At 42.1% G+C, this 27328-nt stretch overlaps 1 protein-coding gene across 4 annotated transcripts in view; it reads right to left on the reverse strand.

Annotated features, from left to right (window-relative positions):
• LOC134338271 (uncharacterized) overlaps positions 1–27328 on the reverse strand; it is a 69989-nt gene that overhangs the window by 12601 nt on the left and 30060 nt on the right. For 2 of the 4 annotated variants that reach the window (XM_063033990.1, XM_063033993.1), the window contains exons 2-7: positions 16754–16836; positions 11922–11978; positions 9761–9837; positions 8034–8126; positions 5575–5743; positions 3134–3213 (exon numbers count right to left, since the gene is read on the reverse strand). In XM_063033990.1, the coding sequence (XP_062890060.1) occupies positions 3134–3213; positions 5575–5743; positions 8034–8126; positions 9761–9837; positions 11922–11978; positions 16754–16790 (513 nt within the window). In that variant the 5' untranslated portion in view covers positions 16791–16836. Of the gene's footprint in view, positions 1–3133; positions 3214–5574; positions 5744–8033; positions 8127–9760; positions 9838–11921; positions 11979–16753; positions 16851–26224; positions 26363–27328 lie in introns of those variants that run through there. The other 2 variants (XM_063033991.1, XM_063033994.1) reach the window with 2 other exon arrangements.

Here is a 27328-nt window from a genome sequence, read left to right on the forward strand (position 1 = left end):
TGAAAAGAAAGGCAGGTTAGTAGATCAATAAGACTAAACGTGCAGGAACCCCGTAGATTTTCTTTCATTCCGCAGTTTGTTCAGAAACATATTTAGAAAGAAGTTTTGTTATATTTTGGCAATATTATAACCTGGCAAGCTTAGGAACTCTTCTGCACTCTGGCTGATCTTTCATTGATCCTGTTACAGTTACTTTTCTATACATTTTCTGAGTATGCCCACAGGAAAATGAATCTCAGGGTTGTACACGTATGTACTTTGATAATAAAATTTACTTTGACTTTGACCTTTAAACTTGCCATGTTGAGGCTCTGGTCAAGCAAAAGAGGGCAGCATACATAGGGTTTAGGAGGTCGGGAATGGTGAATCCCTTGATCACTATAAAAAGATTAAGAATACTCTTAAGAGGGGAATGTGGAGGGAAAAGAGGGAGTATGAGATGGATTTGGCAAGTAAGTTTCAGAGAAGTGCCTAGAGGCTCTATAGATATATGAAGAGTAAAAGAGTGGCTAGGGAGAGAATAGTTCCTCTTAGATGTCAGCAGGGAGGGCCACCTATGTCTCAAGCCGTGGAAATTGGTGGGATCTTTAGCAAATATTTCCCCTCTGTAGTTACTGAGAAGGAAATTACAATTGCTCAAGAAATAAGAGAAATGAGTGAAGATGTTTCGGAGAACATTCATATTAACAGGGAGGAGGGATTTGCAGAGGTGCATTAAGGTGGATAAATCCCCAGGACATGACTAAGTATATCCTTGGACTTTGTGGGAGGTGAAAGAAGAAATTGAAGAAGCTTGTGGAGCCTCTCCTTGTGGAGATTCTTGCTTCATCGTTAGTCAGTGGTGAAATTGCCAAAGACTTGAAAGCAGCTAATGTTATTCTATTGTTTAAGAAGGGTAGTATTCAAGCCATGGAACTACAGGTTAATCAGGCTGACTTCAGTGGTGGGGAAGTTAACGGAGGGTATTCTAAGGAACAGGATCTACCATCATTTGGATAGACAGATTCTTATTAAGAGGCGTCAACATGGCTTTGTGCATAGGAAGTTGTGTTTCGTTAATCTTTTAGCGCTCTATGAAGAGGTAACCGAGAAGGTAGATGAGGGTAGGGAATGGATGTTGTCTATTTGGCCTCGACAAGATCCCACATGGCAGAGCGGCCTGGAAGGCGAGGTTACATGAAATCCACAGTTAGGTGGATTCAGACTTGACTCAGAAGAAGCAGAGTTTGGTGACTGGAAGTTGTTTTTTGGAATGGAGACCAGTGACTAGTGGTATGCAGTAGGGTTGGTTTTGGAACCCTTGTTATTCATTACTTCTAAAAATGATTTGGATGTGAATGCAAAAGGCTTGATCAGTAAGTTTACAGATAATGTAAAATTAAGAGGCGTTGGTGAAAGTGAAGAAGGTTATCATGGATTACAGGGGGATCTTGATCAGTTAGCGAAGTGAGCCAAGGAGTGGCATATGGATTCAATGCAAATAAATGTGAGATGATGCACAAAGTCAAACCAGCACTCGATTTATTCTTTCAACGGTAGGGTGGGAAGGAGTGTAATGTCACAGCAGGACCTAGAATTACAAGCGTATAGTTAGTTGAAAGTGGCATCGTTGGGTGATAGGGTGGTGAAAAGGTCATTTTGCACACTGACCTTCATTGACCAAGGCATTGAGGTAGTGACTGTAGGAAGTGGTCGAGGCAGGTATAATTGTATGATTGAAGAGTCACTTGGACATGTATGTGGAGGGGAGGGGGCCTGGAGGGATATGAGCTGATCACAGGAAATTGGGAACGGCTAGGGGAACAAAATGCTGGACATGAACTCGTTGCTCCGAACGGACTGTGCAGTATTGCTCCACGACTCTATGAGAGGGACATTTGGTGGTCTCTGCATTAGCTTGCTGGTCGCATGGTGGAGCACCAGGTACAGGGCCCCTAGTTGGATCCTGACTGACTGAATATTATCGACATGGAATTTACATACTGTATTTTCACTATGACTGACTGGGTCTCCCCCAGTGCTCCAACATCCCAAACATATTCTGCCATGTTAATTGACTACTGTTAATTACTATTGCAAATGGTGTGTGTAAGTAACATAAAAAATTGAATGGGTGCTAATGGAGCTGTGAGAGACAATATGGGCAACAGAAAGAACAATTACTACCTCCTCAACCGTCAGGTTCTTGAACCTGCCCCAACTTCACTTGCACCATCATTGAAGTGTTCCCACAACCAATCGATTCACTTTCAAGGACTCTTCATCTGATGTTCCTGACATTTATTTCTTATTTATTTATTATTACTTCTTAATTTTGTATTTGCATAGTTTGTTGTCTTCTGCACTCCGTTCCAGCACCCTAGTTGGGCGGTCTTTCATTGATTCTATTATGGTTTTTACTCTATAGTATGCCCACAAGAAAATGAATCTCCGGGTTGTATATGGTGACATCTATGGACTTGTATAATAAAATTTACTTTCAACTTTTGAACTTTGTATGGGACTGACACGATTTCTCTTCTGGGATTCAGTGTAGAACTAAGAGCTAAAAGGTCTTCTTCTGTGTACAAAGGGTCGCATGGAAGTACAACACATGTTATAACTATTGTGTGGGGATTCTCAATGATGGAACCTTCTAGACTGTTGACACCGTAGTTTGAAGGTTCATCTTCTCTCATTCACAAAGACTGGAGGACAGTACAAGTAAGACCTGCAGAAGCCTCCCAGCATATTTGGACTTGTACAGAGGCAGCGTTTAGATTCAGACTCTTGAAATGCCCCATTGGAATCATATCTCAGGATGGCAGGCTGCTTGTATTATCAGCCCACAAAAAACAGATGCATATCTATCTAATGAACATAAAAAGCTGTCCATAACAATATTAAATAAAATGGGGAAAAGCGGGTCACCCTACTGTACACCCCTTAGAACAGGGTTAGACCCAATCTTGACCCTGCCATTCTCAATATTTCTCTAAGTTCTTCTTTATTGGGGTGGCTTCTTTTCAATAACATCTTAGAATTCCCAAGGTTGAGAAACAGAAACATTATTTGGAACATTATCTGTAATTTAATTGGTTAAACAGCTTACAGGATAAGCATGCATCCTCTCACATTAATAATGAATACTCACACTGCCTATTGTTGTTGCAGCAGTTGTTGGCATCGGTGTTGTTTCCATTGTTGTAAATTCAGTCATAGGTTCGGTCGTTTCTTAAAAAGTGAAAAGAAAAGTGTTAGCTCAACTCTAGACAGTCCAGAATGGATAATGAATGAGAATCTTTCCCACAAGGCAACATTCAGAGGTCTAATCTCTCCTCCTGTCGGAAGCGGGAAAAGTGAGACAAAGGCTTGGTAACTTCAAAGGAATGTAGTGGTTAAAGAAATACAGCTAAAATTTGATAACCCAAATACCTGCTCTGTGTTGAGGAGGAGTTCAAACATAGCTTGGAGGATTTAGTACAATTGCATTCTGAAGCACAGCTAATAACAAAATAGTATTCTTCTGCTTGAGTTGATAAACCCCTCTGTGGAATTATTAATTCCGTCCGTACTGATGCAGGAGGCAGCTGATCTGATCTGAGAGAACATTGTTGGCCATTTTTGACTATTATTGCAGTGTGCCAGGTCTTTTGGTTGTGACAGATAAAGGCCATGGGGCTGGAATGCAACATTTTAGTCAAGGACTGTCAATCCTTTTAGATGGTCATATAAACCTTTGTCAGAAGAGGCAAACAATAGTAGTGCTGGCAGTGATTTCAAGACAAAGATGCAGCACAGAGTAAGGTGACACAAAGAAATAAATTGTTCTTTAAAAAGGAGTTGTCTCTTTCTAAAACATTTAAGCAAATGGCCTTTGCATTTTGCACATGGTAATTGAAAGGTTCTAAATAAAACCAATATAAATATCTCACTAATAATTGTTACTGCTTTAAGTTCTGGAATCCCCTAAGCAATCCATACATGTCCAAGTGACTTCTACTTTTAGCTTCTGTAAGTTTCCCCACCAGTGAAACCAAACACGTTCATCTATTTTGAGCCCTGAATCTACAGATGTTTGGAGATTATAACCAGGGTACCTACAATTTCCTCCCCCACTACCTTGGATGCTTTCGCTTTTATTTCAGATTTCCAGCAACCGATGTGTTCCGTTTCTCTCTCCACAGATACTTGTAAGATGTTTCTGTTTATTTTTAAATGTTATGGCTGTAACCGGCTGTGTTGTCCCTTGGCACTGATAGTATTTTGCATTGACATGCAGTGAGTTGGATGAGATGGACAAAGCTCAGGCATATTGCACCTGCCAGCACTAAAACAAAACTCTAGGATCAAGTTTCCTACCTGACCTTATTCACTGGGCACACATGCGGTGCAGACTTCAGAGAATGATAGAATTATGAAATGAAATTAAATGTTTCTATAGGTGGCTCAAAGCCACATGAATGAATTTAAACAATTATCTCACTAATCTGAAAAGATGAAAAAGGGTCAAGTATTAATCATATGGAAAATATCAGCTTCAGCCATTTTCTGAGAACTCGTTCTCAATACCACTGATAACAAAGGGTAGACTATTCATTACAAGGCCCAACTTGACTTTAACTAGGGAATTGATTCATCGATTCTAAAAGTCATCACCTGGGTGTGTGATAGGGATTTACCATCTGAATTGTTGCTTTTCTGTGGGGCTAGGAAGAATGCTTCATAAAATGGTATAATGTGAACTTTGTGTAAGGCCCTGGAAAAGGAATTTACTGAGCACAAGGTGTCATATGCAATAGAAAAGTCCTTAATTCCTTTTCTGTCTTCAAACTGAGCTGGTGGCTAAAGTCTTCAGATTACAAATGGAGGGCGTGAGTCTATGGCAGGGCAGCGGATCAGTCTAAAGTAGGGAGAGGATTGGCCTGGGTCAGTACTAGTCTGGGTGAAGGTTAGTGATTGGGGTCAGCTGGACAGTGATGGAAGATTGGTTATAGGTCATACAGGAAAATGGTGGATGGAAGGAGGGAATGGGGTAGGTGTGCTTCAAAGGTTGAAAGGTGTTAGTAGGATGGTCGGTGGTTGACCTGGTGTTCGGTGCAGTGGGCATGTGGAGTGCAATGTGGACAGTGACTGGGGATCACGGTCAGGTACAGCAGTGACTGGAGATCTTGTGGGTTAGTAAGCAGGTGATTGGGTGGACATAGAAATCAAAGGGGAAGTTTGGGTGCTGGGATTCATGTGGCTTGAACTGGACTGTGCTTTTGGCAGTCAGATGTTCAGTAAACTGGGACCATAAGGACATTGACAGCAAGTGTAAGGAGGGATTAGGTGGTGGCCGACAAGTATGTAACCATTTAATGAGGACCAATCTGGAAGATGACAGACACTTTAGAATCCCTAGCAATGAACTGAAAAAGACTATGATCTCTTTAACTAAAGATGAAGAAGCTCCCCACTCTCTATGGATGACACAAAACGAATATGCTTTTAGCAATTGGGGTTCAAACTTTACTATATGCATAAAAATATTATATCGATTGAGTAACTTGGCCCATGTTTTCAAAGTCTACAGAAAGTGAGAAGTATCTCTACCATAATCCCAGCGTAGTTCTTGGATTGTGCCATTCAGCATCAGGCAGAGCGTTGTGTTGCAGCACTCCATTGTACACATGGTCTGTGAGGCATTCCAGCAGATGTTGTCCGTGCCAGCACAGTTGTCGCTGCAGCCCGCCCAGTACGAGTCATTGGAGGTACGATAAAACTATAAAACAGAATGAATATTCGTAGTTTGAAAAATGACTAAAATACGGGGCTATTAAATCTTTGAGATCTAGAAGGGCTTAAATGGTCAGATAGAGCCCTAAAGGCATAAAGCACTACAACACAGAGACTGGCCCTTCAGCCCATCTAGTACATGCTGAACTGTTATGCTGCCTCGTCTCATAGCCCTCCATACCCCGTGCATCTGAACTTCTCTTAGATGCTGAAATCGAACCTGCGCTGGCAGCTCACTCCAGACTTGTACCACTTTCTAGGTGAAGAGGTTCTCTTACAGTTTCCCTTTAATATTTCACCTTAACCTGTGACTTCTAGTTGTAGTTTCACCCAACCTCAGTGGGGAAAAAAAAAACAGCTTGCATTAACAACGTCTATACCTAGATCCAGTATGGGATTTCATAGCTGAAGTTGTTCAGCTCTTGTTATGGAGCTGCAGGGATGTACCATTCTTCCACTCAACCTTTCCTGTGAGACACGAACAAACTGGTTCTCAATAGAAATGCACGTTCAGTAAAAGGCAGAAAACCTAATGCACATTGTGACACATTCCCTAAGGAACTCAGATAATACAGCACATTGCACAGCTTTTTTTGATGATTCACTTGTGTTCCAATGTTTTGTCATCTTGCATAGTTGACTTAACAACCTAAGTATGGAACCACCAATGCCTTTGAATGGAAAATTCAACAAAAAGTAGTGGATTCAGTCCAGTACATCTCAGGCAAAGCCCGCGCCCCTCCGCCCCCCGCAACCATTGAGCACATCTGTATGAAACACTTGCAGGAAAGCAGCATCCATAATCAGAAATCCCCACTGCCCAGGTTATGGTCTCTTCTCACTGCTGCCATCAGGTAAAAGAACCTCAGGACTCTTACCACCAGGTTCAAGAGCATTTATTACCCCACAACCATTGGGCTCTTGAATAGAAAGAGATTTTTGCCCCATCATTGAAATGTTCCCACAAGTAATGATCTCAATTGAAGGACTTCCTATCTCATTATCTCATGTTGTCATTACTTATTGCTATTTATTTATATTTCTATTTGCATTTGCAGTTTGTTGCCTTCTGCACTCTGGTTGATCTTTGATCCTCTTGTAGTTACTATGCTAAAGATTTGCTGAGTATGACAATAAAAGCAATCTCATGGTTGTATATGGTGATGTATATGTACTTTGATGATATAATTGACTTTGAACTTTAAACAAACACTCTCATTTGGGCATTTCATAAATGAGTGTAAGTAGCTATTGGTTTGGAAAATGCCTTACACAAAAACTTCTTTTTTCAGGTTCTCTCTTTTCACTTCGTCTTCCAAAAATGGTTTCATGGGTACCAGACATCCCCCCCCCCCATTACCTCACACAACTGATAATTAGTCAGATGTCTGCATTGCCCAAGATTAACACTGGAGCTACTTGAGCATAAGAAGCAAATGCAGCTCAGTCTGTATACTATTTACAGTATTAAGATACAACGTGGAATAGGCCCTTCCAGCTCTTTGCGCCGTGTCGCCCAGCAACCCCCAGTTTAATCTAAGCCTAATCATGGGTCAATTTACAATGACAATTAACCTATCAACTGGACTGCTGGAGGAAACCAGAACACCTGGAGGAAACCCACGTGGTGATGGGGAGAATGTACAAACTCTTCACAGAACCAGCAGGAATTGAACCTGAGCTGCCGGTACTGTAAAGCTTTGTGCTAACCACTACACTAAGTGTGGAGCGTGGCCAAGTGGTTGAGGCGTCGGTCTAGTGGTCTGAAGGTTGCTAGTTCGAGCCTCAGCTGAGGCAGCGTGTTATGTCCTTGAGCAAGGCACTTAACCACACATTGCTCTGCGAAGACACCGGTGTATGGGTCCTAGTGTCCCTCCCTTGGACAACATCGGTGGCGTGGAGAGGGGAAACTTACAGCATGGGCAACTGCTGGTCTTCCATACAACCTTGCCCAGGCCTCAGTCATCATTGAAAATTGATGGACAGCAGAAAAGTTAACCACTACACTAACGTGCTGTATATTCTCTGCCAGAAACTACTGCAGACCTATAAAGAGCAGGAGGTTTGGCTGGACTTTGGTCCAGGTGTTCTTTAGACAGAAAACAGACAATTGCAGATGAGATCAGTACACTCAGCACAGGTCAGGAAACAATGCTGGCAACAGCCTGTTCGCAGTAGCTTGGTACTGCAGTAAAGGTATATGGGTAATAACTGCTCCTTAAGAAATTTGGCTTTGCATTTTCTCCATATTATTGAAGTAAATCATGCAAACTTACCTCACAGTACATGTGAGCCGAGGGACATTCCTCCCAGTCGTTCTGGTTCTCATAGCACTCGTAGCCTGAGCAGTTGAATGTCTGACAGGAGAACTGTAAAGAATTACAAATATTTATTATCCTCTTTCATTGGCGTCGATACTATTTGTTACACAGATACCGTTCACCACTACTGAGAGAAGGGGTGATTGCTGGATAAGACCATAAGACATAGGAACAGAATTAGGCCATTTAGCCCATCGAGTCTCCTCCTCCATTCCATCATGGCTGATTTATTGCTCCTCTCAACCCCATTCTCCTAGCTTCACCTCATAACCTTTAATGCCCACACTTATCAAGAACCTATCAACTTCCACTTTAAATGTACCCAAAGACCTGGCCTGCACGGCCGCCTGTGGCTATGAATTCCGCAGATTTACCACCCTCTGGCTAAAGAAATTCCTCCTCATCTCTGTTCTAAAGGGACATCCTTGTATTCTGAGGCTGTGCCCTCTGGCCTTAGAATCCACACTGTAGGAAACATGTTCTTCATGTCCATGCTATGTAGGTCTTTCAATATTTAATATTATAGTGTGATGATTCTGGATGATCCATCAGCAATTTATTTATGTGTTTATTTATTTATTGAGATACCATGCAGATTAGGCACTTCCAGCCTTTTGAGTCACGATGCCGAGCATTCCCCAATTTAATCCTAGTCTAATCACATGACAACTTACAATGACTAATCGATCTATCAACCAGTATACGTTTGGACTGTCGGAGGAAACCCACATTGTCATGGGGAGAATGTACAAACTCCTTGCAGACAATGGCAGGACACTAACCAAGATACAGTCTTTCTGGGATCTGCATGGACATTATCCAAAACCTTTTCTGGAAAATAGATGCAGAAAATTCTCCCATGTTACAATAATTAGCTAATCCTTTCAGCTATCCTTGCAAGCTCCTGGGTTCCTTTCTTGACTAGTACAGTTTCAGCTGAGAAGGAAACTGCTTCCTCTGCAAATGACATTACAAGTCATTCATTCCTGGTCGTTCCAGAGAAACAAGAGCCCTGAATGTATTTAGGCTACAGATGTAACAAATAAGGTATAAAAAGGAGATTATGCAACAAGTGTGAGGAGAAATATGAGATTTAGGACATGCCCTCACATTAAGCCACATCACTCAGACTCACTGTTCTCAATGCATCCAATAAACTGTTATCAAAATATTAAGTTTCCTTGTTTTCAGTTTGCCAATCATTCATGCTATTCATGACAACCAGGCTTGAAGTGAGGGAAAGGAATTTCTTAGAGAACATCACATACAAAACAAAGCTCAGAGAGATTTTAGGTCCTTGGTCTCGATTCTACATTCAGCCTACACTCTTTCCAGAATCCAACAGTGATCATTTCCTAGCCAGAGTGAGTGAAGATTCCAGTGGTAATGAGCATTGATGAGGGAGAGCCCTGCAGCTATGCATCTGCTAGTCAGTCAGTGGTGAGGGAAGATTAATTAACGTGAACCAAAACGCCCCTTTACCATTGCTCCTTTCCCAACACCAACCCAACCCATGATTGCCCCTACCCAACAAGCCCCACCACTTGCTCATCCATTGGACAGGAGGAATTACTGAAAAAGAACTGAAGATGAGATATCTCTTCTTTTTGTACATTGTTTTCTTCCCAGGTGCACATTCAGTAAATTTTTTTGCATGAAGAATTAAAAAGAAGATAACTTACATTTTCTGGTATTTCCATTCCATTTGTCACATTTGAATAAGGTTCAGTCGTCATGTTCATGTAGGACAATGTAGTGGCTGCAGTAAAATAAAGTTAACATATGTAGTCTTGCTATAGGATCTCGGCCCATGACTTCGACGGTACTCTGTTTCATAGATGCTGCCTGACCTGCTGAGTTCCTCTAGCATTTTATGTGTGTGACTTGGATCTCCAGCACCTTCAGATTTTCTCTTGTTTGTTAATATACACGTTATGTATTTTCAAATATTTTGCTTCCTTTGGAAAATACGTAACAGAAATGATCACTTCAAAATTTTTTATTTATATAAAAAATCGCCTCCTGCGAGTGAGATGATTGGATGGATGTTAGTATTCAGATTCTTTGATACTTGTGTAATGTACCCACATAAGGGTTTAATCGTATTCCCTTTTCAAAATAGCATTTTCCACTTCAGATTTCATCCGAAACCTATTGAATACTGAAAGGCCTAGATATAGTGGAGATGGAGGGGGTGTTTCCAGTGGTGCGGGAGTCTACAACCAGAGGGCACAGCCTCAGAATACAAGAAAGCCCCTTTAGGACAGAGATGAGGAGGGATTTCTTTAGCCAGAAGATGTTGAATCTGTAGAATTCATTGCCATGGACTGCTGTGGAGGCCAAGTCATTGGGTTATTTAAATTGGAAGTTAATAGTCTCTTGATTAGTCAGGGTGTCAAAGGTTACAGACAGAAGGGAGGAGAATGGGGTTGAGAGGGATAATAAATCAGCCATGATAGAATGGTGGAACAGCCTTGATGGGCAAATGACCTAATTCTGGTCCTAAGTCTTATGGGAACTTTATTTCCAATCTGGAGTTTAAAATATTAATTACTTGTTTGCCTGTTTCTAAAATATTAAAGAGAATTTAGCATATTGGGTTCTGAAAATTGAAGACTAATTCATGAGGAAAAAAAGATAGTTTAGGTAAAGTTTAGTGTAGGTAAAGAAGAGGTAAACATTAGGCGTAGCTAAACATACAGAAAATAATTAAATTCACAATAGGCAATAGGCTCAATATCAGAAAGCAAGGGGTAATATTTGGCAGGTATGTTTATGACAGGCCAGTTGTTACCACTGAGGTTCTAACAGTGTCCCAAGTCTCTTGTTTTTTGTAATATAATTAGCATAATGATGCAAATTTGGTCGGATGGTAGATAAGGGAGAAGGCTTTGAACTGCGGGAAGAGGTAGCTGGTTTAGTCAGTTAGTCAAATAGCAAATTAAATTTCATTCAGAAAAAGAAAGCGAGATTTTGTGTTTGGGAGATGCAGAAAGGCAAAGGAATACATAGCAACTGGCCGGGTATTGATTGGTGTGAAGGAACAGAAGGACCTTGAAATGTATATCCAATAACGTGGCTTAAAAGTTAGATGGAATGTTTTCCTTTATTACCTGGAGCACGGAATAAAAGAACAGGAGGTCTCAGCCTGAACTGGTTCATAGGTTGAGCACTGCACACGTTTTTTTATCACCACATTACAGAAGATACAGTATGATTGTACTGGAAAGGTTGAAGAGGAGATTTACAAGGATGTTTTCAGGACTGGAAAATTGGAGCCAAGAGGAAAGAGGAGATAAGCAAGGTTTCTTTTTGGGAAAAGAGATTTAATAGAGTGCCTGCACTGAATAAGAAGGGAGGATCTATTTCTAGTAGCAAAGGTGTAAGATGTCAAAGAAGTTAGACTTAAAGTAATTGGTAGGATTAGAGGGGCGATAAGATGTTTCTATCCTAAGGTGGCAGGGGTCTGAATCAACCAGCACATTTAAAAAGTTCACCTGACCTGCAGAGTCACCAGCCTAGGAGAAGAAGGCGAGGTTAAACTCAACAGCTCTTGTACAACTTAGTGTGCCTAACATCCTCCTCCTGTGCTCTAACATAGGTTTGATTTTATGACCTCATGCCCTGCACTATAAAGAAATACAAATGTTTGTAGGTTATCTTGAGTATGTTGCTCTGCGCATGATTTCTTTTGCCACAGAGAGGACCCATCCAAAACAATTGCAAGGCCTGAAATAAGAACGGCAACAAAATGTAGAAATGCTGGTGAAAGCTCATTAAACACAAATCTTAAATGTGTTTCTCTTTCTACAGATGCCACATTTTTATTGTTAATTGGCTTACCTCCAGTTGCAGCATGTGTTACATTGTAGGATAATGCAATAAAAAGCAGGAGGAAACCTGTGGGAGAAGGGCATAAATCATCAGCCAATGACCACTTCCACTTTTTTATTTCTGGTGTTTATTAGTTATTATTGTTTGTCAAAGCCAGGCATATGCTGGTTATTTTAATAGCATCTTGATAATATCATCTGAACTTTGTTTCCATAGCAAATTGCAACTAAATTAGCATCAGTAAATCATTTCTATACATAAATTTCAACTACCACAGGCATTTTACTGCTATGAAATATTTTCCCCAAGTTATCCAGATTAATGTATTCTATTGTCTAATCACAAAAGTATGGGTGTACAAAGAAGCCCATGCAAAGTATCTGTATAATAAAAAGCACAATCTAACAGCAGCATACTTTGCTGACAATAGAAAATATATTTCTAATAGGCTTTTAGTCATGTAATTTTAAAGCACACTTTTGGTTGGTTTTATTAAGTTATAATAGTTAAGATTTTAAAAATTAAGTCTCGTAAAAAAATATATCATAGTATGATCAGAATCCGGTTTATTGTGTCTGATTTAAGTTGTGAAATTTCTTGTTTTGTGGCAGCAGCATAGTAGTGGCATAACAAATTACTACAAGTTATGATAAAATATAAATAAGTAAATGCCATAAAAGAGGAGTGGTGATGTAGTGTTAGTGGACTGTTCAGAAAATCGATGGCGGGGGAGAAGAAGCTGTTCCTGAAACATTGAGTGTGGGTCTTTCGGCTCCTGCACCTCCTGCCTGATGGTAATGACGCAAAGAGGCCATGCTCCAGATGATGAGTGTCCCTAATGATGCATGCTGCCTAGTTGAGGTACCACCTTTTGAAGATGTCCTCAATGGTGGTGACGTTTTTGCCAGTAACAGAGCTGGTAGAGTCTACCCTGGCCACAGCTGTCCCCACCACTGAGGACATCTTCAAAAGGCGGTACCTCAAGACGTCGGCATCCATCATTAAGGACATAATTAATTTACTAAGCAGCAAGTCCGCTGACTTACCATCCATGGACCTGCTTGTACTTGAGATCAGGATTGGAAATATTGTACCAGGGGTTTGGAATATGGGTAGCTGAGTGGCTGGAGCCAGGGATCAGAATGTGAGCTGGGTGTGTGGCTCTAGTCAGAGCCAAGTTAGGAGTTGTGATCAGAAAGCGGGGGATCAGCGAAGCGGAAAGGTTTACGTACAAACTGAAACTTACAAACTAAAACTTGTATAAAGATTGTTAAATCTACGAGTTTTGACCGTAATCAGTGGCTTTGGTGATATCTGAACATTTTTGCTATTTGCTGGATGTCTATACCCCTATCATTCATGAATAATGAAGACATATTGAAATATAGTACAAGTTCTGCTCTTCATTCACTGATTAATTCACAGATAATAAGCTTACTTGTGTAACTCATACACTTTGTAGCAAAATAAAATCTAAGCATTTTAAAAGCTGCTAATGTTAGGGTATTTTTATAAATGAGTTCAACATTTAGTAACTTAGTTACTCTGTTCATCAATTCTTTTGAAACACTGAATTGCCTTCCTTAACAAACAACACAATGCTTTGAAGTTATTAAGTTACAGTCCTGTGAAGCCTGTGAAAAGCGGTTTCTCTGTGTGAAGTTAACCAGGAATTATTAGAACTGTGTGGTGTGACTGGGCTGATGGCTGCAGGAAGCTCAAGCAAATACTGTAGAAATTGATTTAGGACAGGAAATTACCTCAGTAAAATAACATTTTTGATGGCATCTCAAGTGTTTATAAAAATCATGTGATAAGCCGTACTTCTCAGAGAAATTGCGGTGTTACAAACATTTAATTGGCTTCTGAATTTCAACATAGTGCATGATCCACTGTTACATTATCACAGAACTTACTTCCTAACAGATGACAAAGTTGATATTATTTATTTATTTAGAGATACAGCATGGCATCAGGACCTTCTGACCCAACAAATCCATGCAGCCCAGTTCTGCCCGCGTGATCAATTATCCTACTAATCCATCCAGAGGAAACCCATGTGATCACAGGGAGAATATAGAAAACTCCTTACAGACTGCGGCCGGAGTTCATCCCAGGACACTGACACTGTAACAATGTTACATTAACTGCGATGCTAACATGCCACTCTTACATTTGTCATGTATGTGTACGGGGTTTCTTCTTTGTATGTTAAATTTAAAATGGCTTCTTTGTTATGTTAATCTTTTAAACTGCTGCGTATGTGGATTAAAATGGCTTCTATGTTATGTCTCTAGCTGGAAATTTGCTTGGGTTGATACAGACAGCAGGGTGCTATTAGCCAATGGGTATTCATGTTATTATTTCTTGGGGTGATAATGCTGTCTCATATGACTGGGAACGAGGGTTTTTGGCGGGGAGTCGGACGAGAGACGGGGAGGATGATGGATGTGCGTGAAGGCTCCTGTTGATCACTCTGGGTGGTCTCGAGCCGCGAGTCAACAGGGTCCGGGTGGTCCCGAAGAACTTCCTGAGCTCCAACTTGTGCACAAAGAACTTGAACTTTGATAAGTCTGGCGCCTTTTTCCATTCCTTCTTTTTCTGTATCAAACTTATATTAATTTCATAGACTTAGTAATATCTATAAAGTGTACGGTAAAACGTACTGTGTGTGCTGGCTGATGATTGATGTTTGGAACTGATTTCAGTGGCAGTGGTACAGCAACTGACCCAACTGGAGTCGTCCAGGAGGGCGCCGGGCGAGATTTCCCCTGGACATATATGAGCCAATACAGCTGAGCGTTACATATGTTAAAGCTGTATGTTAGGTACAAAGAAAAGCCATTATGTATATAACATAATCTCAGTACTGTATATGCCATGTCTAATACTGGAGTGCATGTATTTAAGGTGAGGGGGGAAAGTTCAAAGGAGATAATGGGGGGCAGTTTGTTGTACATCGAGGGTAGTAGGTTCCTGGGATGCACTACCAAGGGTGATAGTGGAGGCGAATATGATAGAAGTGTTTGCTAGATCGGCACATGAGTAGTTTAGTTCAGCGTTTAATTAGTTTGGTAAAATATCATGGGCCAAGGGGCCTGTCCTGTGCTGTGCTGTTCTATGTCTTGAAGTGATTGGTAGGCTTAAATTTTGGAAGCATAGCAGCAGTTATACCCTTTTCTACTGAAATTGGTAAAACCAAAAGCAGTGAGGATGAACTTCTCTGAGTTATTATCTTTCAAATGAAATGTTAAACAAATTTTCAATTGGCACCTTAGGTGATGATAGAGACCTTAGACCATTATGCTAAAATCAACCCTCAACTCCAATGTCAAAAACATACAGGCTGGATAATTTATTAGAACGCTGCTTGTGGGGACATGCCTTATGCAATTCACTTTTATCACTACTCCAATAATATACATCAGCGCTTATAGATCGTAATCCGGTCCCAACATATCAATGCAGCTACAAAGCCGGCAAAACAGTGGCTGTGTTTCATCAGGAGCTCGAGGAGATTTAGGATGTTACCGAAAGCACTCGCAAATTTCTACAGATGGACGTGGAGAGAATATTAACTGGTGCATCATCATCTGGTATGGGATGGCTACGGCACAGGATCGAAGTAGAGTTGTAAAATTAGTCATTGCCACCATCAGGTAGGAGGCACAGAAGCTCAAAAATTCAGGAACGGCTTCTTCCCCTGTGCCACCCAATTTCTGAATGGATATTGAACCCATGAACACGACCTCACTATTTTTTTTTAGTTCCATGTTCCACTATGTTATACACACACACACATATATATACGCACACACAGACTGACTGTAATTCACAGCTTTTTTTCCCAGAGTATCATGCATTGCATTGTACTGCTGCCACAAAATTAACAAATTTCATGACTTATGTTGTTGATAATAAACCTGATTCTGATTCTTACATTGTATATTTGTTGTTCTGTGTGTTGCATTAAATTCAAGTCATGGATGAAGGCAAAGGCAGTTCCGATGAAAGGCTGCCGAACTGAAAAGTTAACTTTTGGCTCTTCTCTCTCCACAGATGATGCCTTACATGTTGAGTACTTTTTGTTTTTATGTTGTTTTTTCTGGATTAGTGAATCAAGCACAAGCAATAGAAGTGTTGCTCAGAGGGACTGTCCCCATTTTGGAGTGGGATCTAGGATGTACTTTTACCCCATGTGCCCAGATCTGATTAGCCCACGTGCTGATCAATACCCTGTCTGAATTTAGATTTGACGCAAACAAATTCTTTCAATTTATTTTAATAACATCTGGTTCATACAAAATACAGGTGAGTCAGGAGCTTAAGGTAGTTAACCAGTTCATCTAGAACCTCAAGTATTTGGTGCCATATGTCACTGTGGGGTAACTTAGAACAAGAGAGCATAGTTCCAGAGTAAGAGAGGTCACATATTTAAGAAAGAGATGAAGGATAATTTCTTAATCTGGAAGAAGTAGCCCTCTCTGCTTCAATCGAATTCCTTCTATTTTAGCCCTTTACACGTCCACCCATCACTTCCCACCTTCTCACTTCAACATCGTTCTTAGAACAACTGATAACAAAGAACCCATGATCATGATACCTGATTATTTTTGCTCTCTTTCGGCAATATTTATTTTTTATATGTATTTCTAGTATTGCAATATACTACTGCAAAGCAACAAATTTCAGTGCTAATAAGCCTGATTCCTTTTCCCATAATATAATTAGTGTTGTAATGTTATAGCATCCCACAAATCCATAAGTACATATGACCATCATCAGAATAGCATTTAAAGGAATATTTATCGACAAATAATACAGAAATATGAGATATATACTTATAAGATGCTGGATCTTGTTGATTCTGATTACCATACTTCAAACCCCGGGGAAAGTCCAATGGGCACGTCACCAAACAAATCTGAAAAAAATTAACTGCTCTGATTAGTAAGTCAATTGAAGCTTACGTACCTTTACATTCCTGAGCGCTGCTACCTTGTGTAATGTTTTGTATGCAAAACTTATAGCCTACCAAGCAGCAATGATCCCTAACTTTTTAGTTGCTCTTGGGACATAGACTTCCTACAAAAGATACCTCAAGGTGCTGAAGATATCACCAATGTGTCTCTACAAAGTACTTCAGATTCACTGTAAGGACAAGTGAACCAGTATCATTAATCACTCCCATGCTAATATCTTCATACTGGTGCCTTACTTGGACACAATCAGATCTACTGGGTAGGTCATATTATCTATATGGTGAGATCAGACTCTCGAAACAGACTCGATATTCCACAGGAAGAGATTACCAGTGGTCAGAAGAAAAAGAATCAAGAGAAAAGCCAAACCAGAATAGGACATATACAATGAATGGTAAGGCACTAGGGAGTGCAGTGAAGCAGAAGGACTTGGGAGTACTAGTGCATAGTTCCTAAAATGTGGCGCCACAGCTAGACAGGGTGGTGACAATGGCAATTAGCACATTGGCCTTTATCAGTCAAAGCACAGAGTACAGGTTATGGGACATTATGTTGCAGTTGCACAATTGCTGATGAAACCATATTTGGAGTACTGTGTACAGTTTTGCTCACCTGTTATAGAAAAGCTGTGGTTAAACTGGAAAGAGTATTGAGAAGATTTATGATCATGTTGCCAAGAATAGAGGGACTGAGTTATCGGGAAAGGTCTGCCAGTCCAGGTCTTTATTCCTTGGAATGTCGGAGAATGAGGAGAGACCTTATAGAAATTCGTGACAGGCATGGATAAGATGGACAGTAACAGTTTTTTCCCCAGGATAGGGGAGCCCAAAATTAGAGGGCATAGACTTAGGGTGAGAGGGGAAATATTTAAGATGGTCCTGAGGGTCAACATTTTCACACAGAGGTGATGAGTGTATGGAATGAGCTGCCAGAAGAAGTGGTTGAGGCAGGTACAATAGTATCATTTAAGAAGCGAAGGGATTGATACATTCAGGGTTGGGTCTTAGAGGGATATGGGCCAAACGCAGGAAATTGGAATTAGATGGTTCGGCACTGTGGTCAACATGGACTTGTTGGGCCAAAGGGCCTGTATCTGTGCTATATTACTCTATGACTCTAAATATGCTCAAAGCCCCCTTGAGGAAAAATGCAGGAACGCCGCTGATTCCGGCCCAGGATTATTCGAAATAGGATGGCATTTGAGAATGGAATTAGGACCAGATCAGACTCTTTGGTTTGGTTTATTAATATTATCATAGAAATTCACAGAAGTGGTGAATATGGGTTTGATTTCAACTCTTCAGGAAAGTCTGGATAAGTATATGGATGGGAGGGGTACGGAGGGCTATGGTCCAGGTGCAGGTTGATGGCAGCATAATGGGTAAACATAGACTAGATGGACTGAAGGGCTTATTTTTTGTGCTGTAGTTCTCTAATACTCTGTGACATATGCTCATTGGCCACTTTATTAGGTACACCTGTTCATTAATGCAAATACCTAATGAGCCAATCATATGACAGTAACTCAATGCATAAAAGCATGCACACATGGTCAAGAGGCTCAGTTGATGTTCAGACTAAACATCAGAATGGGGAAGAAATGTGACTTTGACTGTGGAATGATTGCTGGTGCCAGACGGGGTGGTTTGAGTATCTCAGAAACTGCTGTGATTTTCACTCACAACAGTCTCTAGAGTTTATAGAGAATGGTGCAAGAAGAAAAATAAATATCCAGTGAGTGGCAGTTCTGTAGACAAAAACGCCTTGTTGATGAGAGAGGTCAGAGAATGGCCAGACTGGTTCAAGCTGACAGGAAGGTGACAGTAATTTAAATAACCAATTGTTACAACAGTGGTGTGCAGAAGAGCATCTCTAAATGCACAACACGTCGAACTTTGAAGTGGATGGGTTACGGCAGCAGAAGACCACGAACATACACTTAAGTGGCCATTTTATTCGTTACTTAATGAAGTACCACTGAGTGTATATCGAGGTGCAGTGAAGAGCTTGTCTGGCACATTGTTCATACAGCCTGATTCATTACACAGCTACAGTGAAGGTGCAGTTAAGGCAAACAATAAGCTGCAACATCATAACGAGGTAGACTGTGAGATCAGGAGTCCATCTCATCATCCTAGGGAACCATTTAATAGAGGAGGAAACTTATTCTTGCTTCTACTGATCACACAATAATTTTTTTTTGTGTGCCATATTCTGCCAGAGCCTTGGCGACCACTTTCTCAACTGGTCCCCCACGTCCTTCTCACAGCGCAGTTTTTTGTTTTACGAGGCCAAGTTGCGAGCTCGATACTCAACCCGGCACGGATGGAAAGCGTGCCCAGGAGCGGCCCGAGTGGGTTCGAACTCAGGAACCTTCGCTCCGGAGTCCGGCGCTGATGTCACTGCGCCACCAGCCGGACGCACACACAATAATGCTGAGGGCTTAAAATGAGTAAAGGATTTCACACAATTCTCTTTACTTATCGAGATAAAGTGGACAGTAGGCCCTTCAGGCCCCTCGGACCACGCTGCCCAGCAATCCCCCAATTTATTGCTAACCTAATCAGGGCAATTTACAATGACCAATTAACCTACCAACCGGTAGGTCTTTGGACTGTGAGAGGAATCCAGAACACCCAGAGGAAACCCACACAGTCACGGGGAGAACGTATAAACTCTTTACAGACAGTGACAGGAATTGAACACCGGTCACTGGTTCTGTGAAGCGTTGTGCTAACCACTATGCTACCGTGCCATGCATCTGGCATCACCTTTGAAAGCAAACCAAAGGGAAACTCCGAGAGGTCCAAAATGACCATTCTAAAAGTTAGAAGCTGAGGGCAGATTTTAAAATGCAAGAGTAAGCAGACTGGATAAACGTGCTGGAATTTACAGCGCCCAGATCCAGTCTGTCCGTTTCACATCTAATTCAAGCACATTGAGCCGCGTGTAAGAAACTCCTTAGGAGGGGTGGAATATATTTGAATAGGACTATAACCTAATTAGTGCAATACTAAAAAAGACACTTAAATTAATCTTGGGCCTCCTGGTTTGCCAGAATCATGCTGAGCAAAATAACAGCAATAGAGGAAAAGTAACACTTATTTATTTTTACAAAGTATGGATATCCCTAGGCAGACCAATATTTACAGTTGGTTCCCCAAGTGTCCCTTGAGAAGCTGGTGGATAGTCTCTTTCAAAAGCCATGGGGGAATGATATGGTACTCCTTAGTGCTATTAATGAAGAGGATTCAGGAATTTGATCCTGCACTGATGAAAGAATAATGGCAAGTCTCCATTCCCTACAACAAGGTTGTGTTCCTCTTAATAACTGCAAGCCTCCATTCCCTACGACAAGGTTGTGTTCCTCTTGGAAGAGACTGCCTCATTGTATAAGATATGGTACTGCAGACATTCCCTTCAGGAGAAGGCCATTGGCTAGGCAGCTAAAGATGGTTGGGACATTATTTGAGGAACTCCAAAATGTCCGGGGCCCAAGATAGTTGAGCTCCTGCAGTCGTAACCATTTCCGCCATGCTCTACAGTTCTAGAAACCCAGGTTCAATTCCCGCCACTATCTGTACGAAGCCTGTATGTTCTCCACATGACAATATGGGTTTCCTCCAGGTGCTCTGGTTTCCTCCCACAGTTCAATGACCAACCAGTTGGTAGGTAATTGATCATTATAAATTGTCCCATGATTAGGCTAGGGTTAAATTGGCGGGGGGGTGGTCGCTGGTTGGCGTGACTTCAAGGTCTGGGTGCGCCTGTTCCATACTGCATCTCAATAAATAAAAAACAAAGTCATTTGAATCTGTCATCGGCACTATAATTGCTTTTCTCACTTGGACCATTGAGGCCTTTAGCTGAACTTCAGAATGCTTTTGTTACTTGGTGTACGTATGGGTGTATTTGCTTGTGTGTGCACTACTTTTTTCTTCTCCCTTGTATTATTGCCTGTCTAATAACTGTTAATGGGTGACAGGATGGAGATTCGTTTCTACCAAAGGAGGTGTAAGCACTCCTTCCCTTTATGAACCTGCAGGTCACCCTTGGGCAAGGTGTAGCACTCGATAGGCCCCCGATCAGAGTCATGTGAAGCCATGGGACCAGGTGGTGGATGGTCGCATAAGCAAGTCCTGATCATGCGACCACTGACGCCAGCAGACAATCTCCGAAGAGTATTGATAATGGCTGGGGCCACCAGTCTTGTAAAGACACTGCCCAGAAGAAGGCAATGGCAAACCACTTCTGTAGAAAAACTTGCCAAGAACAATCCTGGTCATGGAAAGGCCACGATCACCCATATCATTCAACATCGCACATAATGACTGAGAGACTTGTTAAAATTATTATGAGATAGTAACAAACGAATTATCACAATCGTGTTTATTCATTTATTGCGATAGAGAGCAGAGTAGGCCCTCCCAGCTTTTCAAGCCAGGCCGCCCAGCAATCCTCCAATTTAGTGCTAACCTCATCACGGGATAATTAACAATAACCAATTAACCTACCAACTGGTACGTCTTTGGACTGTGGAAGGAAACCAGAGCACCCGGAGGAAACCTTTTGAAAACGTGTCTGGATTTCATGCTGAATGGGAACAAATATCCATAGACTCCGACAGCATGGAAGCAGGCCCCCCAGTCTATTGAGTCCATGCTGACCTTTAGACACCACTATACACTAATTCTGCACCAACTCATTTTCCTGTCATTCTACATCTCCCACGTTCTACCACTCACCTCCACTTCCAGGGACAATTCCGAGTGTCCAACTCACCTCGCAATCCACAGGTCTTTGGAATGTGGGAGGAAAATGGAGGACCCAGGGGAGAGAACATGCGAACTACACATCAGCTACTTTGAGGTAAACACCTTGATACCCTTCAGACAACGTGTGACAATTATTTTACCTTTACAAGCAACACACATAAAAATTGCTGGTGAACGCAGCAGGCCAGGCAGCATCTATAGGAAGAGGTACAGTTGACGTTTCGGGCCGAGACCCTTTGTCAGGACTGAAACGTCGACTGTACCTCTTCCTAGAGATGCTGCCTGGCCTGCTGCGTTCACCAGCAATTTTTATGTGTGTTGCTTGAAATTCCAGCATCTGCAGATTTCCCCGTGTTTGCGTTTTTACCTTTTCAAGCTTGTTTTGGTTAAATGTGTACGAAACACGCTGATTTAACACATAGACTGCTTGTAAACTATTTTCCTCTTTCCAGAGGTATGACAACCTCCCGCCCAACCACAACCTTTTGTTTCTATGCAGTCAAAGGAAAATTGATATCCAAATTGCAATTTCTTTGAGATTGAATTGAAATGCCAGTGCCAAGGTTTATTACTGAATCAACGTAATAAGGGGCTGAGACAACTACTCTGAAGCTGCTGTTAGTTATCGAGCCAGCAGACTGGAGATGCTGAGACAGATATGATGTTTGGGGGAGGTTAAAGAAGTGGGATCACTGAAAAGAATAGGAGAGGAGTTGTTGACATCCTTGCTTTGGCACATGAGCAGCGGGTTACCTCAGTAGTGAGAAGAGAACTAGCTTCTATTTACAGGGAACATTTAGACACCATCTGTGCGTAAGTATTTTTTTTTGTTGACGTAACTTTAATTGCTGCGTGATATTTATCCTGGCACTTCCTTGCATTCCTGTTCTCCAGATGGAGCTGGCACTGGCAGTTAGCAGAGAGGAAACAGTAGCAAGCTTGAGTTGCCCTGTTGAGCTCAGTACCAAAACACCACCCCCAGAATCACAGGCTTGCGGCGAATCAAGAAGTTTTTCATTTTTTGCTCAGGCCACCGCTTCTGAGAGGAGAAGTAAATTCAGCACCAAGGTCTAACTCCGAATCCGATTCAGATTCATTTATTTATCACGTGTACGTCAAAACATGCAGCCGACGTTAACAATGAATACACTCTCAGGTCCTGGCCCAAAACGTCAATTCTTTATTCCTCCCCGTAGATGCCTCCTGATCTGCTGAGTCCCTCTAGCGCTTTGTGTGCGTTGTAACCTCAGGTTGTGCTAGAGTCAGCCTGCAAATGTCGCCATGTATCCCAGCACGGACATGCAGCAGCATGCCCACAATGCTTAGAAGGACAACAGAGAACACGACAAGCAACAAAACAACAACAGCAAAACAAGCCCTTTTCATTCCTCACACTCACCCACAGTCACGGACAGCCCTCCGACCCCAGGACTGGGCTCCTGTCTCTAGCCTCTGACCTTCAATCTTCGGTGTTGATCCTCGGACTGGACAATGATGGGACCCCAAACTCCAGGGTCACCAACTCACGGGCCCTCATGCCTCCTGCTCACATGGGACATCTGATCCTGGAACCCATTGACCCAGATCGGTCCGACATCCATGGATGTCCTTCGTCATCTGTCCACGTCGCTGGCCTTTGAGCGTGGAGGCCTGGGCTCTGGATGTTCTTCATCCCACGTCCATATTGCTGGCCTTCGAGTCAGCTATATCCAGATAGTGTACAATAATGTATCACATCTTGCCAGAACCCTCAGAGAGTAAGGAGGTTATCTGTGATCATGTCTTTATCCAGTTGGCAGGATGTCCAGCATCCAATCTTACTTAAGCAGAAACTTCTTCCAAATAAATACTGGGAAAACCAGTCTCCGTTGTAAACTCTGTTCTCTGGGCACTGTGGGTGTCAGTACGAAACTCTGACTCTTTGCAACCTTATTGAATATTAAGATGAACGACCAGGACAACCAACACACCTGAGGATGTGCACGTGTCACCACACATTCTGGCACTAACATAGCATGCCTACTGTGCTCGGCAGAACAACACAGAACACAACAACGGCAACACAAGCACCATTCCTCCCTCCCAATGTTCATACACAGTCCTCTAAGCCCTAGGCAGGCCATCTGCAGACTCCAACCCCTAGCGAACTCATGGATTATCACACACTGGGCCTTTGGCTTCCCCAGTGGAGTCACAGAGATTCGCAGTGCCATCTTGGTCCACCAGCCTCCTATCTCAATGAACCATCACGTTTCTCCTCAGGGAGCTGCTTTCAGGACATTCTGGATAGATCTACTCCCTCCTTCTCTTCCCACAGAAGCCTGTGGCTCAATGAGCCCCTCTTTATTCTCCCACTTTTGCTGTACCACTGAGGGAATGCACATTAATATACTTTAAGTTTAAGTTGAGGGTTTAGAGTGAACGTCTTCTGCATCTGCCACACACTCCCTGAAAATGTTAGCAACATTCGAGCACTCTCCAAAGTACTAAACACTTGGAGAATTGTACCAACACCAAGTCAAATTTAACCAGCAATTAACCTACATGTACTGGAGATGTTGATGTTGATGAGGCCTTGAGGAGAATCCATCTGGCTGATGATGCACACCTCTTCAGCCGTGCGAGGAAGTAAGAGGATGTACTGTGCCTATAAGTAGTATTCACCCCCCCCACCACTTGGAAGCTTTCATGTTTTACTGTTTTACAACATTGAATCACAGAGGATTTAATTATATTGAGCACAAATCTGGCAGGACTAATTACACAAGAGAATTGACCATCCTGCCCCCTTCTGTAGATGTCTTCTCAAAGACATCTTTAAGGAGCCGTGCCTCAGAAAGGTGGCGTCCATCATTAAGGACCCCCCATCATCCAGGACGTGTCCTGTTCTCAGTGCTACCATCAAGTAGGAGATACAGGAGCCTGAAGGCACACACTCAACGATTCAGGAACAGCTTCTTCCCCTCTGCCATCTGATTTCTGAATGGACATTGAACCCATGAACACTACCTCACTACTTTTTATATTTTCTGTTTTTGCAGTACTTATTTTAATTTAACTATTTAACATACACATTATATACTTATGAAATTCAGTTTTTCTATATTTGTCATGTATTGCATTGTTCTGCTGCGGAAAAGGTAACAAATTTCCTGACAAACGACGATGATGTTAAAACTCATTCTGATTCTGACTCTGACTTCTGATGGCTGTTAGCTGCACAGGTCAACCCCCTCACTAATACACCAAGATTATGCCACAGGGGTCAAAAGTGGGAATAAATTTGTTATAGAGTCAAAGTTTGTACCTAGAAGCTACGGCTATTATATTTCTCTATTCATACAGCACAGGAACTGATCATGAAACCTTCCAGCTAAAATCTTATTTTACTGTTCCTATATTCCCATATTTTTATATTTCCTATGTAGAGTGGCAGGGTGGAGATACATTTCTACCAAAGGAGGCAAAGGAGGTGCAAGGCATGTCTTCGCTCCACGAGCCTGCAGGTTACCCTTGGGCGAGCTGTAGCACCTGCTAGCCCCTCAATCAGGGTCACGCAAAGCCACGGGAGCAGGTGGTAGATGGTCATATGAGTAGCTAAAGCATATCACAAGTCCTGGTTACATGACCACTGACACCAGGCAGACAACCTCTGAAGAGGATTGATAATGGCTGGGGTCACCCACCTTGTAAAGACAATGCCCAGAAGAAGGCAACGGCAAACCACTTCTGTAGAAAAATTTGCCAAGAACAATCATGGTCATGGAAAGACCATGATCACCCATGTCATACAACACGGCACACAATGAACGAACAATATTCCCATCAACTTCCCACAGATTCTGTCAGGCACCTACACACGAGGGGCGACCTACAGCTGGCCAAATTAACCGACCAGTCTGTGCGTCTTTTTAGGATGTGGGAAGAAATTGCACACTGTGAGGAAACCCTCTTGGTCACAGGGAGAATGTGTAAGCTTCACACAGGTAACGAGACGGTGTCGGAGTGGCTAGCACAACACTTTACAGTGCTAGCTACCGGGGTTCAATTCCCGCTGCTGTCTGTGAAGTGTTTGTACATTCTCCCTGTGACCGCGTGGGTTTCCTCCGGGTGCTCCAGCCCACAGTCCAGAGACGTACCGGTTGGTAGGTTAATTGGGCATTGTAAATTGTCCCGTGCTTCGATTAGGATTAAATCTGGGGATCGCCAGGCGGTGTGGCTTGGAAGGCCAGAAGGGGCTGCTCTGTGCTGTATCCCAATAAATAAATAATAAGACGGGATTGAACCTGTCTCCCTTGTGCAATGAGGCTCGGGGATGCCCTATCCCAAGCCGTTATTTATTGAACACCCTGCTGAGACACAATTCCCCATCATTTTGGGAATTCTGTGACGTTTTCAGAAAGATCACAGGCTGAAGGAGGAAGGTTCCTAACAGAGCTTCCACCACGGACATTGGCTACAAGAGCACACTTACACAAAGGGTAACACGGAGACCAGGAGATCGTTTACACTGTGATTGGAATTCATTTCAACAGAGAGAAGAGAACTCACTTACTGATAGAGCAGATCTGCAACATGGAAACTGGAAATCAATTACCAGTGATCCTGACAGAGAGAAAGACACGGTGCTCACTCAGCAACTGCTCCGGTCACAGAGGCTACGTTATGTGTCCCGCAGAAAGAGTTTTGCATTCTGAGAAATCAGAGCTTATTCAGAGAGACCTGCACCAATAAAAAAAGTGCTTGTGCTTGCGTGGAGACTAATGATTATAAATGGCTGGTACTCACAATGAGACTGGTACTTACTAATACGGGGACTGGTACTCACTTGTACAGAGACTAGCACTCAATTAAAACAAGGAGTCTGAATTTTGAGTTTGATTTATTGATTTAAGATGATGTACTAGCTTGTGCATTGCAAATAAAAATAGAAATATCACTTTAAATGGCTATGCAAATTTTGCAAGCACGGTAGAATAAAAGTAAGCTTCCTAAAGAATGATAGCTAAATATATGTGCACCTCATTAAACCACAAGACCACAGAAACAGAATTAGGCCATTCAGCCCATCGAATCTGCTATGGCATTCCATCATGTTTGATCTATTATCACACTCAACCCCATTCTCTTGCCTTCTCCCCATAACTTATGACATCCTTACTAATCAAGAACCTATCAACCTCTGCTTTAAATACACCCAATGACCAGGCCTCCACAACCAGCTGTGGCAAGGAATCCCACAGATTCACCAAACCCTGGCTAAAGAAATTCCTCCTCATCTCTGTTCTAAAGAGAAATCCTTGCATTCGAGGTTGAGCCCGCTGGTCCTAGACAAACCCACTGTAGGAGACATCCTCTCTACATCTAACCTATCTAAGCCTTTCAATATTCATTAGATTTCAATGAGATTCCCCCCTCATTTGTCTAAATTCCAGTGAGTTTATTGCACTTAGTTTAATTAGTTATTGATGTGCTACTCGCACTTTCTCCCATAGTCTGTAAAATGCGCAGACTGGTTAATTCATTTGGTGCCTCCAGCTCATCTTCCATTCGAATATGGAATCCCCCATCACCGTGTCTCATTATCGACTGCCTTTCATTTCAGAGCTTTCATATTGTCCATTACAGACTTCCGGACTAGTTCCCACCTGTCCACCCG

This window comes from Mobula hypostoma, chromosome 26 (genome assembly GCF_963921235.1).
Source record: "Mobula hypostoma chromosome 26, sMobHyp1.1, whole genome shotgun sequence".
In the NCBI taxonomy this organism is placed as follows: Eukaryota; Metazoa; Chordata; class Chondrichthyes; order Myliobatiformes; family Myliobatidae; genus Mobula; species Mobula hypostoma.